General features: G+C 38.4%; 2 protein-coding genes across 2 annotated transcripts; both read right to left on the reverse strand.

Annotated features, from left to right (window-relative positions):
- Nucleotides 1–3,922: 3,922 nt before the first annotated feature.
- On the reverse strand, nt 3,923–5,074 carry LOC110181106 (trypsin beta-like). Its single transcript, XM_020948780.2, has one exon. The coding sequence runs from the start codon at nt 5,072–5,074 to the stop codon at nt 3,929–3,931; it is 1,146 nt and encodes a 381-aa protein (XP_020804439.2). The 3' UTR covers nt 3,923–3,928.
- Nucleotides 5,075–5,901: 827 nt separating this feature from the next.
- LOC110181096 (trypsin delta-like) lies at nt 5,902–7,148 on the reverse strand. Its single transcript, XM_020948769.2, has one exon. The coding sequence runs from the start codon at nt 7,139–7,141 to the stop codon at nt 6,035–6,037; it is 1,107 nt and encodes a 368-aa protein (XP_020804428.2). The 5' UTR covers nt 7,142–7,148; the 3' UTR covers nt 5,902–6,034.
- Nucleotides 7,149–16,746: the final 9,598 nt, after the last annotated feature.

Below are 16,746 nucleotides of genomic sequence, written 5' to 3' on the forward strand. Positions count from 1 at the left end.
TAACTTAACATTTTAAGATATGTAAAATTTTATGAATTTTTGAAAAATTAAATTTTTGACGCACATAGCTAGATTGATTCGGCTTTTATTGCTGATCAAGAATATATATGTTTTATGAGGTGGGAAATGATTCCTTCACGGCGTATCAAGCTTCTGACTAAAGTTATAATACCCAGCAAGGGTATAAAAATCCTATGGAAGTAAGTTGATTTTTTCTCTGTGTTTTATTTTTAATTATTAAATTTATATTGTAACATTTAGAATACTTACAAATACATATATATATATAAGAAAGTAGTGGTGAAAAATTATTTACAACGTAAATAGGATGCAAGTTTGAATTCCCTACTGATGATAATGCATTGTTATTTACATACGACTTTTGGAAATTTATACTTTCTTCTTCTAAGTTATATATTTGTTTTTTAATAATCTTATTGAAATTTAAAACGCTTATTTAGATTGTGCATCGTTTTCCAGGACCTTTAAAGTGGCTTGCTGGTTACGGTGGCAATGACAGTTGCATAATACAAAAAATTAAATGCCACGTACAACCGTTCATGCTCACACGCAGCACACACACCCGCACACACACGCATATACCCTGCCTGTCATATGTAATTATTAATTTCTAAAAAGCCATTCAAAAATATAATATAATTTGAAAATGCGCTCGACGACGTGCTAGCCTCGGAGTGTCTCTGATTGTCCGCGAAATGCCGCGGGCCAATGACCAGCGGCGGCTGGCTGCTCAGTTACAAATGTTGTGTTAGGACATTAATTTATGTGTGTGAGCCACACACAGCATATACACATATACTACACCCACCTACGCCACCCACCTAGCCTCCTTTTCGAGCCCAATCAATATTCCCGCGGCGTTTAGAAATATATATACATACATGCAGTATACATATTTATGCCGAATGGCCAAAAATGAAAACGCATCCCGCTGTCTGCATATGTTTTGATTTAAAAGCTCACGCACATACGGAACTAATCCTAATTTAAATGTTTTTCCTCGCATTTCCATCTGCGTATTAGTGCTCCTCGTGTGAGAGGAATTTAATTGCGAAAAACTTTGGTTGGTTTGGGGGGGAAAAGGAAAAGAGAGCAAGCGAACGGATCGCTTTGCATAACAAATTCAATTAAATATCCTAGAGCATGAATTAAAAACATATTAGACGTAATTGGAAAATGAAAATTTGGTTAAAATAATATATAAATAAAAAGACGAGGCAATAAAAAAAGAGGTTAAATATTTAATCGTTAGCATGCGGTTGCCACTGAACAATAAGTTTACATTATATGCAACATTGTAAAATTGATACACTATTTAAAAATACCTCCATTATGCGCTTTAGTTTGTGAAACAAATGCAGTTAACATTTATTTTTCGCCCATTCAATTGCGACCAACTTAATTGAACTTAATTCTCAAATAGTTGGCCCCCCGAAACTTGCGGCCATCCAGTTCAATGCCATAAATTGTTGCACGATGGCCATAATAATTCTGCATTTCAGCCACAAATCTCCGCAATTCCCAAAATAGTTTTCAGAGCGCGTCAACAAATTTATTTGTGCGCGCCAAAGTAAAAAGGCCAACAGAACTATTTTGTGCAAACAAGTTAAATCAAATATATTGCTTCGATTTGCTGCTACTACTGCTGCTCTGGTTTGTTGTAATGGTTTTATTTTTTTTGTTTAGTTTTCATGTTGTTGTCGAGGCAATTGCCAAAACACCAAGTTCAACAGCAATTAAAATGGCCAGAGGAAAAAAAAGAAGCTGCCACTGGATGCGATGCACACGAGGAGAATAAGGGAAATAAATGCATCTGACCAGCGGCAGGACGAGGAGCATCTCGGCTGCTTATCTGCCAGTTGGTTGCTCCTGCTAGTTAACAAACAACCCAGAAAACACCACCACCAACTAAGCAACTACAACAAGTCACGGCGGCTAGAAGGACAACAGGACAGCGTCGTCCTTTTGCTTTTGGCCAAAACACAGAGCATTTCGCCCGCCCAAGAAGCCATAAAAATGTTGCTCACGCGGCGGTTAGAGGATGCTAACTGACAGGAGTGGGCAGTGAGTAATACAGTAAGTGCTTATTAGAAGGGAAAAAATATTTCACTTGGAAATAGAGTTCTTCATAAACTGAAAGTTCGATAAAGATTGATTACTAATTGGAATCAAATGATTAACTTTACCTTAACTCAAAATTCCCATCGACATTTACATGAAATATGGTTTTATTCACTCTGAATATGAAAGTTACTCAAAAATCAAATACTAATGAGAAAAAGATGGCTATCTCCAGAGACATATAGTGAGTTATCACTGCCTTACAAACTCGGTGTGTGCACGTAAATCGCTGTAATAGAAACATTGCATTTTATTGCAGTTGTCTTCGTTCTCCCGGCTGTCCTTTCTTTGGTTTTTCTTTTACTTTTACCCATACTGGCTCTCCTCCTTCTTCGTTTTTTGTCTTTTGGCCAATAACATTCTGATAAATGGTCAGAAACGGCTTTCGTGTCGATGTCCTTGAGGCAGGAGCATCAGCATTGGCATCTGCTCGCAGATATTTTTCCAAGCGGAGAGAACTTTTCAATTTGCACTAAAAGTATTTTCGTTTTCTGGCAAAGGCAACCACTACCAACCTGCTTTGCACTGGCCCGGCCCGGCTCAAGTAAATCCCATGTCCCCAGATCTTGATTTTGTCAGCCAGTCAGAGCCAGTCTGCCAGGATGTGGCAAGCCGAACCCGACGCGGCTGCACTTGCCGCAAACGAATGCAGCTGGAGGCAGCTACTGGCAGCTTATAAATGGTGTCAACCTGAGGGGACTCTTCATCACCGGCCATGTTGTCCCAGCTCCTACCTCTTCCTTTTCGGGCCACCATTTGTCTTTGGCTTTTTGTTGGCCGACCAAAAAATAAACTTTAATTAACTTAAGTACAGGGAGGTTATCAGAAAGTGTTCTGCAATATGTTTTATTTGTTGGAAAAGAGTCATTTCTTAAATTTATATTTCTGAGATATTTATTTTTAAATTAATTAGTGGATAAGTTAATACTGTTTTGTTCAAGCTTTGATGAGTTTTAACTTTCTACTTATTAATTTTTGTTAAGGATATCAAAGTGTCGAGTAACGAAAAATCTCTTTTCTTGATCCTTCTGTTTGACGCAGCCATCATGAATAATTAAACTGGCCCGAAGCTATTGCAGGAAACATTTGCATTCTACAGGATCTCAAAGTATGTGAGTGCAGCCTCAGGATTGTAGCTTTCGAGAGATCAAGAAAAAACAAAAACGGTAGCTCCGGCACAAATGCCTTTATCTTAAATTAGTTGAAATTATTTGAAAAACTGAAAAAGTTATAGCATCTGTATGATATAATTGTTATGGATAAGACTTACCGCTGTTGAAGACACACGTCATTGCTTATTTCTATCCAGTTTAAAGTTATTTTCTTGAAGACTTTTCATGGTGTCATCAAAGTGAGTTTCTTCAGATGGACAGGTGAAATTTGTTCGGGGTCGAAGAGCAATCACTATCATTACTATGTATTATCACTACCACTATAGATGTAAACAGCAGGGAGGAGAAAGAGTTGTGTCTAGAGATAGGCAGAGAGAAAGCGATATCTTAAAGATACACAGGGAGAAATAGGCATAAACCAACTTCCGGACGCCGAAGTTATGCCTAATTTCAATACATTCACCGATACATATACAAATTTTAGATTTAAACTCAGTTTTGGATTTTCGTCTACATTTAAAGATGGTTTCTATGACAGCATTGCAATTTATTATTAAAATTAATTGAACAAATTAAGGACAGGAAAATTTACTTATGAGGTGCCATTCATTTCGTTAGAGAACTTTTTCCATAGACTCGAAGAATGTAAACGAAGGTGTAGAAATCTTCTGGGCTTAACAACCGTTAGATGCAGTAGGTTTGTCTTTTGTAGAACCTTTAGACGTAGTAGTTTTGTGTTTTGTAAAACCTTTAGACGTAGTACTTTTCGGTTTTGTAAAACCTTTAGACGTAGTACTTTTCGGTTTTGTAAAACCTTTAGACGTACTGGATGTGAGCTTCGTATAACTTGACGTAGTAGAATTGCGGTCTGTGGAACTTGTAGGCCTAGTATAATTAAAACCTGTGGAACCTGCAGCCATTGTATAATTAAGGTCTGTAAAACCGGCAGACGTTGTAGAATTAGGGCCTTTAGAATCTCCATGCTTAGTAGTTGTTGGAGTACTTGTAGTATTACTTGGTGCTTTATCAGTGGTATTTTCACTGGTTGTTATCACCTCGGTCAGCCAGCTCATGAACCTGATCAAATTGGTATAAACATCGGGATATTTTGAGCATCCGCCATAGGAGAGAATACCCACGAGTTTTTTGTCCTTAACGAGCGGAGCTCCTGTGTCGTAGGAACAGGCTGCCTTATTGTACCTATAAGTGCAAATTGTCAGATTCGAGACACCATAGTCCTTGATCCAGAACCAGCCAGATAGGTCATAGGCGCACTGTTCCCGATTGTAGAGGCTCACTGTGGCGACTTGCAGTTGATCTGGCAGACTGCCAAATTTCCTGTCCCACCAGCTGCCCCACCAACTGGTGGAACCCCAACCGGTGACCTCGGCTAGGGATAAATCATCCGGCACCTTATCCGTCACGTTGATTGATTTAATGGAGTCCGTGAAATTCAGGCGATCACAAAGTTCCAAAATGGCCAGGTTGTTGTCATAGCGATCGGAAGAGTATTGCGGATGACTATTTATGCCGCAGACCCTGGCCAGAGTTCCACCGCCCTCTCTGGAGCTGGAGCCAACTCGAACCCTTACCGAACTGGTGGAACATCCATAAACACATCGAGCAGCCGTGAGGATAGTCTTGTTACCAATGATGGCACCACTGCAACGAGGATTTCCATCCACAACAATGTTCGCCTGGTAAGGAGCCTCCTTGATGTCCACCGAGGAGCCACCAATGATGCGACTTGTGAAGTTCTGTCCATGGATAACTCTTAACGAAAGAGCGATCAATAGAAGGGGCCAGACAAAACGAGACATTTTCCCAAACTATACTTTAGAACGCCAATGCAACCTCTTTTATAGGTGTTGTGCGGTGGTATACCTTATCTCTAAAGTCGTAAGTCATTTTGCTTTACTGGTTTTGAATGTAAGAGGGAAATAGTTTCAGTGTTAGACGGGGTTATTTTAAGAGTTATAGTTTAGTTTTTCTACTTTTAAATGTTTTTTTCTGAGTCTTAATATGCAAATGCTATGCCAAGGCTAGGACTAATAATATTCGGCCTTGAACTAAATCTCCTACCTCTTCCTTTTCGAGCCACCATTTGTTTTTGGGATTTTTGTTGGCCGACCAAAAAATAAATATAATTAACTTAAGTACATACATCAATCTGGAAAATGTTTTATTTGTTGGAAAGGGGCCTTTCTAACATAGTTCTGAGATATTTATTTTATTTTTAATTTAACTTTAATTTTTAGTTTCTACTTAGTATATCTTGGTAACGATATTCATGTATCGAATGAAGAGAAATCTTTTTATGTCATTGTATAATGCTTTCTGGTGTAGAGTTATAGATAGAGAGATAGAGAGATAGAGATATCTCTAGAGATAGGGACTTAGGGACTCCAAAGTTTGTAAACCCTTGGAAGTTGCAATTCAATCATTATATATATATATATATATAAATTTAAGTAAAAAAAACAAAGAAGTATTGCCTAATTTCAATACATTCACCGATACATATTGAATTTAGAGTTATATACTCACAGTTTGGATTTTCTATGACAGCGTTGGAAACTTCTGACTAAAGTTATATACATACCCTGCAAGGGTATAAAAAGTGAATACAGAAGGTCACACATAAGGCTTTAATTTTGGTGCTAGATCCTTTATTGAGGGATATACTTTCTTTTTTAATTAATATTAAAATAAATCGAACAAATTAAGGGCAAGAAAATTTATTTGGGAGGTTCCTTCGGTCGTTGCCATAGCTGTATCCGCTAACGACTAAAATGCAGATCTTTCTTCAGATCCTCTTCTTCTCCATCCATATTCTCTGAGTTTTTAGACGTAGTTGTAGGTGCAGTCTCGCGCTTTGTAGTTTCTGTAGACGTGGTAGTCTTGTGGGTAGTAGAACCTTCAGTCGTAGTAGTTCTGTGGGTTGTAGAACCTTTAGATGTAGTAGTTGTGGGCAGTTTCGTATGACTTGACGACGAAGTAGAGTTGCGGTCTGTGGAACCAGCAGGCGTAGTAGCATTAGAGCCTGCAGGCTTAGTAGTTGTTGGAGTACTTGTAGTATTACTTGGTGCTTTTATAGTAGTTTTTTCACTGGCTGCTGTCACCTCGTTCAGCCAGCTCATGAATCTGATTAAATTGGCGTAAACATCGGGATATGTGGTGCAGCCGCCATAGGAGAGAATACCCACGAGTTTTTTGTTCTTAACGAGCGGAGCTCCTATGTCGTAGGAGCAGGCTGCCTTATTGTAACTATAAGTGCAAATGGTCAGTTCCGAGACACCATAGTCCGTGACCCAGAACCAACCAGATAGGTCATAGGCGCACTGTTCCCGATTGTAGAGGCTCACTGTGGCAACTTGCAGTTGATCTGGCAGACTGCCAAAGATCCTGTCCCACCAGCTGCCCCACCAACTGGTGGAACCCCAACCGGTGACCTCGGCTAGGGATAAATCATCCGGCACCTTATCCGTCACGTTGATTGATTTAATGGAGTCCGTGAAATTGAGGCGGTCACAAAGTTCCAAAATGGCCAGGTTGTTGTCATAGCGATCGGAAGAGTATTGCGGATGACTATTTATGCCGCAGACCCTGGCCAGAGTTCCACCGCCTTCTCTAGAGCTGGAGCCAACTCGAACCCTTACCGAACTGGTGGAACATCCATAAACACATCCAGCTGCTGTGAGGATACTCTTGTTACCAATGATGGCACCACTGCAGCAAGGATTTCCATTCACAATAATGTTCGCTTGGTAAGGAGCCTCCTTGATGTCCACTGACGAGCCACCAATGATACGATTTGTGTAGTTCTCCCCATGGATGACTCCTAACGAAAGAGCGATCAGTAGAAGGGGCCAGACAACTCGAGACATTTTCACAAACTATACTTTAGAACGCCAATGCAACCTCTTTTATAGGTGTTGTGAGCTGGTATATATCTTATCTGTAAAGTCATAAGTCTTTTCGCTTTACAGGTATTGTATCTAAGAGGGAAATAGCTTCAGTATTAAATGGGGTTTTTTTATGTGTTTCAGTTTGGTTTTCCTACTTTTAAATGATTTATTTTTGCTGATGCTTGAAACGCAAATGTTATGCCAAGGCTAAGAACTAATAATATTCAGCCTTGAACTAAAGAAAGTAAGGCTGTTCCTGAACGAGTAGCAAAATATGTAAGCCATACATGGTTAGTAATATTGTATAAATTCACAGATATTTTGTATATTTACATACAAACTTTTCCTCTGGCTATTGATTTCAAACGCCAATGGTAATATTTCCCAAAACAATGGTTAGTTCAGTGACCGTTTTTATGAACTCGTTAATCCATATTGCCAAATTTTACTGTATAATTTAAGCAACCACATAGAGTCTTTTCGCTTAGAGCCGCTTTTCACGTTCCCGTTCCAGCCTATTTTTCGATTTTCCGGCCAAAGCTCACCAGCCATTACACTAAGCTGCTTAAATCATTTGAATAATTCTCACGCATAGGAAAAAAATGTGTGTCACTGATATATAAACATATATATGGGTATATTCCATCATTCGATGTTGGTATTTTGTATGTATTTATGCGATTTTACATGAATGCGAATTTAAATCTGGTAAATGTTTAGCAAAATGTGGAAATAAATACATTCACAGCCGGCTGGCTGGCAAAGGACAATGCGCGGGCTATTTGGTAACGAGTTGTGGGGTCAAGCAAACAAACATTTTGATGATTCGAAATGTCAACTGGGGGCGCGTTTCGCCGGCCATCCTGGCGGATTAAAATAGATTACAACTGAATTATTTGATAATGCCCCAGCAGATGCAGCGCATCGCATCGGTTTGCCCACGACTCGCATTTAATTTTCATCAATGTGAAAATCATTTTGGGTTGTCGCGTTTTTATCACAGTTTTTTCCTTATTTCTTTTTTTTTCGGTGATAGTTTTTTCGCTTGTGTCAGCATGCAGGAGCAGCGGTGTTTTCAATTTTCCCCTCTGTGAAAACTATGTTTTTTATTCTTCCCCCGGAGTCTGTGGTGAAAAATCATCTGCCAGGCGCATTTTGTAATCAAATAATTATTTTGTGCGTTTCATTTTTAGCTCGAATTAATTGATTTTATTTGAGTTGAATCAGGCAAAAGCTTTTATTAGTGCATTTGTGAGATACAAGCTGGATTTTTTCGATAAGAAATTGTTTAAATTGTACTATAAAAGTATAAATTTATAGCGAAATTATATTAAAGCGAAACTCAATTGTAATTTAAATGCATTTTCGCAATTATATTATTTCTATTTAGTATTTTTGACACAACTGCCATGGCTTTATTCGCGTACATAATGATTATTTCGGTTTTTGGCAATCATCACTGATGCCATAGACGTCATGTGATGGTCATTTAGTGCTCGATCCAGCTGCTCCTTCATCTCAATCAGCCTTTGGCTCATACATAACACAGTAAATCCTTTTTGCAGCTCGGCATCGTTGCCAGTTTTCACACCAGCGACAATTACTCAAACGGTTGACAACAACAACAGCAGCAGCCACGGGACCTTGTACCCTTTTTCCCTGACCCGCTTTTCCTAGGGTTTTCCCACAGCCAAACGCCATCGCCGCCCGCCTTTATTTTCCACACAGTTTGCAGTCACAGCTCGCCATTCGGAATCGAGGGAGCCGGCAAAACAATCGTTGACAAAAATATTTGCATGCACTTTGGGTGCACTTGTCTGAATCGCTATGCTGGGGATGCTCCTCCTTGTTTTTTTTTGCACGGGAAAAATATAAATAATATACAATCAGAGCTGTTATTATCCACAAATGTTTTCTGGAAAATAATATTAATTTATCGGTAGTTTAAAGCTCATTTTAAATTAGGTATATAAAGTTTTAGTTGTACATTTAAAATATAATTTACGAAGAATTGTTCTTTTAGATATTATAGCCTTTTTGGTCTTCGTATACCTACAAGAAAAGCATTATTTTACTATACCAAACTAAATCGATTCGGCTGTTTATGCTGATCGAGAATATATATGATATATAGGGTCGGAAATGATTCGTTCACTGTGTTCCAGAAATGGTAAAGAAATAGTCTCGTTTTAACCATCTTACTCTTATGTTGTTTTCAATATCAATATCTTTTAATAGAAATCAATTAATTTTGTTAAAATTTTCTCAGTGTAGTGCTCGTTTTGCCATTGGCGTCGGCGCATTAAATATTCAACACCTATGACAGCAAGCCGCTTGACATTTGGATCTGAAAACCCGGACACAAAACTCGATTCCCCAGCACCCAGTCCAAGCATCTATCCATCGTCGACTCTTCTGGAATGCTCAAAACTAAAGTTTCTGACTGGGCAAAATCTGCTGGCAATTTGCTGCTAAATTTGTCAAAAAACCAAAACCAAGAAAACTGCGGAAAAATTATGACTTCCGCAATTGTTGGTGGAACAAAGGGGACTAATGTAATGCAAAAGTGTGACCCGAAACAGTTCAAAAAGGCAACTGTTGCTCTTGAACCCGAGGAAAAGCCACCACCCCCGTGAAAATCCCACTCACACGGCAAAGTTTTCAAATAGAAAATGTTTAATTTCCCCAAAGACAACGTCGATGCTGCTGCTGGAGCTTCTCCCCAAAAACGCAGCGTTTTCCCAGCCAAGCTAAGGAAACTTTCTTACATATTTTACAATAGATCCTCGTGTATGTGTGTGTAGGTGTGTAGGTGTTTTGGTGTGTGTGTGTATGTGTGATGGTGCCTGCAACAGTGCAGCCGAAAAAGTTTCTCCTTTCCTGGACGAAAAGTTAGCTAAGACAAATTCCCCGAAAATACCCCCCGAAAACATCCCCAAAATACACACCCCAAAACCTCCTTCTCCTCCTATTCGACTTTCAAGTCGAACTTGTTAGTTTGCCATATAGCGTTGAAAATTATATTATTTTAAACTTTTCAAATGTCACCAGAGAGTCAGAAATTTCACCGAACGTCAGTGACAAACTCGTGCCATCGCCGGCCTCCATTGTGTTCGTTAATTAAACATGTTGCCCCAAACGAAGCGCACAATAAATCGAACTACATGGCAAAGTGTCCGCACTGAAAAGGTCCAAATTGAAAATTAACTCCATTATCTTATCCAATCGGCTAATTAAATGTGGCAATCATATTTAAGAGAGTGAGAAGAGAGAGAGAGAGCGGAGCAGGACAATCAAATGCTCAGGCAAAGGCATAAATAATATTACAAAATAGGCGAAAAATGTATTTGATTGTTAACTTAATTTAATGGAAAATATCAATAAATGTGTTAAGGTTTTGGAGACTTGTTATGCAGACAAATAAGTTATGTGAGGCAACAAAGAAAATATGTGTGTTTATAAATGATTCATGTAGTCTAACTGAAATTCAAATATAATAAACGAAAATATAATATTAAAAGATTTATTTCAGTTATATGTGCTGTAACAATTTTAGGACATTTTAAGCTTTATCTTAAGAAATTTTCCATACCCTTCTCTCACTTAAATTACTCTCAATTTGTAAACTGTGCAGTTGTTATCGCCTTAACTTGCTATCTTTGATCCAATTCAGAATTGTTGCCATATTCTTATACGCTTTTCGCCATTCCTCCCGTGGAGCCCATTACGATCTAAAAACTGTCGCAAAATGTTACAATGCGATCAAAGCGAAACTTCACAAGCGACACAATGGGGGTACATGGAAGCTCTGCCACTGCCTCGCAGTTATGGGGCACAATCAAAGGCAGTTGCAGTTGCAGTTGCTGGAACAGAACAGTTACAGCAAAGAGAGGCAACATCAGCAATTGCCAGAGGCGCCGGCGGCGGCACTACTGTTTTTGCCATTTGAAGGGGTTTTGATGCCACCACCACCACCACCCCGCCACTCGCCACTTTTAACTTTCCCCACTTGCCACGCGACAACTAGCTGGAAGGCAGTCGGGCGGCCAACAAGTGTTTAGCTGTTAGTTTTGTTTTCAGTGCAATTAAAAAGCGCCTACACGCCTGACACACCCCCTCAAGTGTTGCCTGCCCCCGTCGCCACTGCTGCTACTGCTACTGCTGTTGACAAACAGCGAAAGGCCACAAAAGACACAAAAAGGGGGTGCGGAGTAGAAAGTGTCGGTGGTTGCATTCAACACTTGAGTTGTGTTTTTCAACAGCCGCCACACAGTGGCATAACTGAGGGAAGTTATATGGTTATTTTAGGATAGTTTACTTAAATAAAATATATATTAAGTGACATAATAGAAGCGATATATCTCATAAAGACAAGTAACTAAAGGCTTACGATTATAATTGTTTTGTATGCAATGTATAAAATAAATGAAAATTTTGCTTAGTTTAATTATTTTTTAATTTATTCTTTACTATATTTTTTACTTTCTTTTGGCATCTTTCTTTGATCCAATATTAAACAATAAACCACTGTGCGGGAAATCTGCTCCTCGCGTCTCCAGATATTTTTTGCCAGCTTCGCCTGGGGATATGCAGCACAAATGGCTGGCGTCAAGCATTGCGTATACGTAACGTGGCAGAAGCGCGTTACGTATACGTAGACATATAATGTGAAAGAGTCTTTTGAACTTAGTCCCGTTGAATTATGCTAATCCCGCTTGCTTAATATGTAATAATTGCAGTTTCTCAACAATTTCCAACAAAGTGTTAAATTTGATATGTTTTCCAAGACAGCACAGCAGGCACACAACATAAAGGGTTGTGTGCCTTTGTGACTGACAGGAATGATAGTTTTGGATGATTTTGAAATAATTTAATAAGTTTTCCAGGCAGACAAAAGCCGTCTATGCAATGGAGCTAGAGCAACAGCAGCAGCAGCAGAAGGGGTTTAGCAAAAAGCAGAAATAAATTTCGCCTAGCAAAGGCCTAAAATACGCTTGAATTATTCAAAGCATGTAACTGATGAAGCAGAAACGAGACGAGAACCAAAAACTAGAACTCCAATTTCAATGTTTGAGTATTTTTGAGTGCTACGTGTTATAGATATATGTGTATGCTGGCCGGACGGCAACATTTTGCCACAAGTGCGTCCTGTACAGAGGAAAAAAATATTACAATATAAGCAAAAAAGGAAACTAACATAAAAAAACTTAAGTTTTTATAGCCTTGCTAATGAATTTTAGGATCGAATGGGAAATTTATCAAAACAAAACTTATCGTAGTTTTTTAATGAAAATTTTTTTTGAAAAATTAAAGTTTAAAAAACTCTTACCTAAGTCAAAAATGTGTTAATTTTAATACGGAAAGCTTTCCTAACATATGTTAGTTTTTATTAGGTTAATAAATCTGCATACTTTATTTAAAAATGTTTGTATATATTATCGATATAAAATTTTGAAAATTTATTTTTTGAATGGACATGGCTAGCTAAACTTCTCTGAACATGCTGATCAAGAAAATATATAATTCATTGGGTCGGAAATAACTTCTTCATGGCGTAACAAGCTTCTGACTTAAATTAGAATAACCTGCAATGGTATAATATTAAAAGGGAAAAATATAAAAATCTAACATACAAAAATATAAATTGAAAGAAAATGAAATTATTCATCTATTTATATGAGTAACAAAATATGTAACCTTTTTCCCTGTGCAATTTTGTGTGTGCGTGGAAGTGCATTGCCTATTATGCTACCAAATGAAAGTGGTAATAAATTGGACAAGATGTTGCCATAAACCACACCACGACAGGCCACAGCAGGCTCTGCTAGACAGGCCCATCGACCATGGGCGACGGCCATCTCGATAGGATAGCCAGGAATTGCAAATGCAACGCATGCTGCAGATGCAAGTTGCAAGCTGCAAGTTGCAGCCACCAACATGATTATCGTGTACGAAATGCATTCGAAAGCCGAGGCAGCTGGCCAACAGCTGACATAGCCGCCACCCACTCAACCACCTGGGCAGCAACCACCTATCAACCACAAGCGCATTTATGGCCATCAGGTTGGACCCCCGAAAAAGGTTGGGTTGGGTTTGGAGTTCCGGTGCCCGGGCTGCCATTTAATCTCTCCAAGAGACTTGCAATTGAAATAGAAACGAAAATAACTCAAAGTGAATATGATGTGGGTCCGGCAGCAACAGCAGCAGCAGCACGTAAATGCTTCTGAATGCATCGAGCATTCATAGAGGGTTTGGATTTCCATCTACGAGTCTTGAGCTCTGCCGCAGTTATTAAATATGCTTAGAAGCTTAGCAGATTGGTCAAAACAGACACACACACTGACACACACTTACACAGCTGGTTCTTAGCCTAATTGCGTGGCATTTCAACTGTTGATTTCAGTTCCGTTAATAGTTTCGCCATTGTGATTTCAGTTTAATGGGGCGTAATTAACATGCAGATTAGTAATTGATATATTTGTTTGCATTTTGATTCGACCTTGCTGGGAGGAATGGGGAACCATAATTAGGCGGCTTTAATTAGTCATGTGGTATGAGCCCTCTAGACAATTAAACTTTGGAGCTTCACTACACAGAGCAATTAATTAATACAGCACTGAATTGTAGAATCAGCTAGTTTACATTTTTCCATGTATAATTTACTCATTAAAAAAATATTATATACAAACTGTATTTCATTTATTCCATTTTGATTTGTTTTCTCTGTTTTTATTCAAAATAATTTGTATGAAAGTCGTGTAATTCAATTACTTCATAGTTCCCTTTCATGTTAAGCAATTATTTTTATATGTTAATTTTTTATAATATTTAAATATCTTTTGTTGTTTCAATCATTACTGGTCATTTTCATATTAATTTTTTTGTTCTGTTACATCAAACCCAAACTCCCTTTGATATTTGATTTTCTTGTAGTTGAATCATAACATGGATGAAAAAAGTATATAATTATACCAATACATTAGCACATCAGTAATTTCACCCAACTCTTTGTGATTTTCTATAGCTTTGATGTTATTGCTGAATTTAATACGTATACGCAACGTTGGCCCAGACGCAGCCACCAGCGTTAATTCACAGTGTTGTCTCTGAAAGCTGCTGGTGTTTCTGGCTCCAGCTTCCTGTTATTGTTAGCAGTTGTTTAATATTTGTATTTCGCAACTATCTCAGCAGGCAAAACAATCAAGCTTGGACAAAAGTTGTTGGAAAACTTCCATCCTCCCGCGTTGTTGTATGGGATGTGATAGGATTTTTATGTAAAACATAATTGCAGATTAGTCGCAGCGGAAATGTGCAAATAAAAGCAAAAGCGACAACGACCACCGAAAGGATGCAGGACAGAAAATAGAGGAGAACAGAAAAAAAAATCAAAATGTAATCGTTCTGTTGCCGCTTAAAGAGGATTAAACATGAGTGAAAGAGCTGCCGGGATGCCACCAGGGACGAGGCACTTGTGGGCGGGGCAATGAATGAAAACTGAATGGAAATTGGATCCGGAGAAGTGGAAATCGGAAGGGAATTGCCCTGAATGCCACTCGACACCTCCCATTTGAATACAAGCTGCAACTGGCTGTCAATTTGTGTGCCATCCCAGCCAGCCACTCGGACCCGAAACCCACAAAAGATATTTTCAATTAATTAAGAACCAAAAAAAAAAAAAAAAAAAGATAGAAAAACTGCAAGAAAAATAAATGGAAAGGCTGCCCAAAAAAGCTTTTGCAGCAAAATATGACTTCGAATTAATTCGGAAAGGAAAGAGTTTACGGTGCTCGTTGAAGATGGCCATGCATTTCGCCTATTTGCACAACAAATGAAGTTGAAAATGACTCTGGGGAGCCGTGAGGCTGCACTTCCACTTCCACTTCCCCACTCTAAATGGAAACGTAAATATTTGAGCTGCAATTGAGAGATGCTCCTGTACCTGTTTGTCCCCGTTCGAATGGCTCCCCCCTTAACTCGTTTATTGATTTGTTAAGCATTTGCTCCACAGTCCGAATATGCCTCTCATGGCCTCTCATAAAATGCAATTCCGAGATGTGATTGCAAAAGATGTCCGGAAATGTCAAGCCAATATATACATATTTATTGACAGAAAAGGCTCAAGCCCAATGGTTAGGCTTCAAAGGAATAGCATCTAGAATTTGACCCGAAAATAATTCATTGTGAAATTAAATTTAAAGAACTCTTTATAGGAGATCATCAGACAGAATTTTAAATTGCACAATTTGATTTTTGGGGCTATAAGGATTATGAGGAAAAATGTGAATGAAAATAAAAGAAGATTTGCTTTACTTAAAACTTATAGTAGTTGCTTATACTAAATAGCAAATATATAATATATAGTAATCCTCTTTGATTTCATAACAAGTAAAGAGATTATATAATGCATGTCATGTTTTATCCTTATAATATAATATTTGCAAGATAAAAGATAAAGACTAAACTGCTCTTTAAATATCTTGTAAATATATAATAAAACAAGATATTCAAGTGTGCTTTTAATCATTGCAAATTACCCTATTAATCAATACCAATATTCCTTTAACTTTAAAGCGTTCTAAAACCTTAGTCACTGATTTAATCAGCCTCTGATGGTTAGCTTAGTTTAATTAGTTAACAGCAGGCTTATGACAGTTAACCGCTCACATATCACTGCCATGAGGAAACCAAATCAATGTCCGACCAAGATTGCGAATGTCAAACGCAAATTCAGGACGCTGGCCAAGTATGATAACTGTAATTATTGCACCCGAGCGGCAGCAAGCCACTATTCACCCCCAGAGCGCCGAATATCCTTGTACGTACGTGTCCTTGAGTCGTGTGCCGACCTTATAAATTAGCTGCCAGGCGAGAAGTCAACCGTCGTCGTCGTCGTCGTCGTCGACGCTGCTAGTCTAATGAACGCACCACATAAACATAAATTATGGCCAGCCTCGGTGCAGCAGGTCACCGCCGCGTTCTCCACGCGTTCTGGCGAATCCTTCTGGTAACACCGACCCTCTCTCCTGCTTGGTTTTTCCCCCTTGCGAGCCAGTATGCCAACAGTCCTGGCATATTTGCGCAGAATACTTTTGGGCGCCGGGACGGGGAGAGCTGCATACTTTTTGGCCGCGCTCGGTTTTATCCTGCAGTAAAAAGCATTTTTGGCACGGCACTCGGTCGCTTTTTATACCCTTTCGATTGGGGGTTTAGATGTTGAGTTCATTTTAATTTTATAGAAGTAGGAAAGCTACTATTGTAGAAGATGTAAATTAAATAAATTATATATAATAAAGAATAATAGCTATTAAAACCAATTGATAGAGAAAGTTCTCTTTAAAATTAAGTTAATTAAGAATGCCTTATAATTTAATTGTGAAGGTATTTTATAGGTAAATATTAATGAAGAGCCATTTCTTAAATTAAATTAAAGGCATATATAAGCAAAACATTTTTTTATAAAATATGTAATTTCAACCACTTTACCTGGGTTTCTTTTAAAGGATAGTCCTCTCAGTTCTATTCAAGGTACCCAAAATTAGATGTAAGTTTAATTTGAAACCAAATCTTGAATTAAGTTACATACT

This window comes from Drosophila serrata, unplaced genomic scaffold, assembly GCF_035046125.1.
Source record: "Drosophila serrata isolate PLE 108 unplaced genomic scaffold, ASM3504612v1 contig_184, whole genome shotgun sequence".
NCBI lineage: Eukaryota > Metazoa > Arthropoda > Insecta > Diptera > Drosophilidae > Drosophila > Drosophila serrata.

Bases quoted from the DNA above. Each gene is read 5' to 3' on its own strand.
- LOC110181106 (XM_020948780.2), bottom strand. From the start codon at position 5,074: ATGTCTCGTTTTGTCTGGCCCCTTCTATTGATCGCTCTTTCGTTAAGA.
- LOC110181096 (XM_020948769.2), bottom strand. From the start codon at position 7,141: ATGTCTCGAGTTGTCTGGCCCCTTCTACTGATCGCTCTTTCGTTAGGA.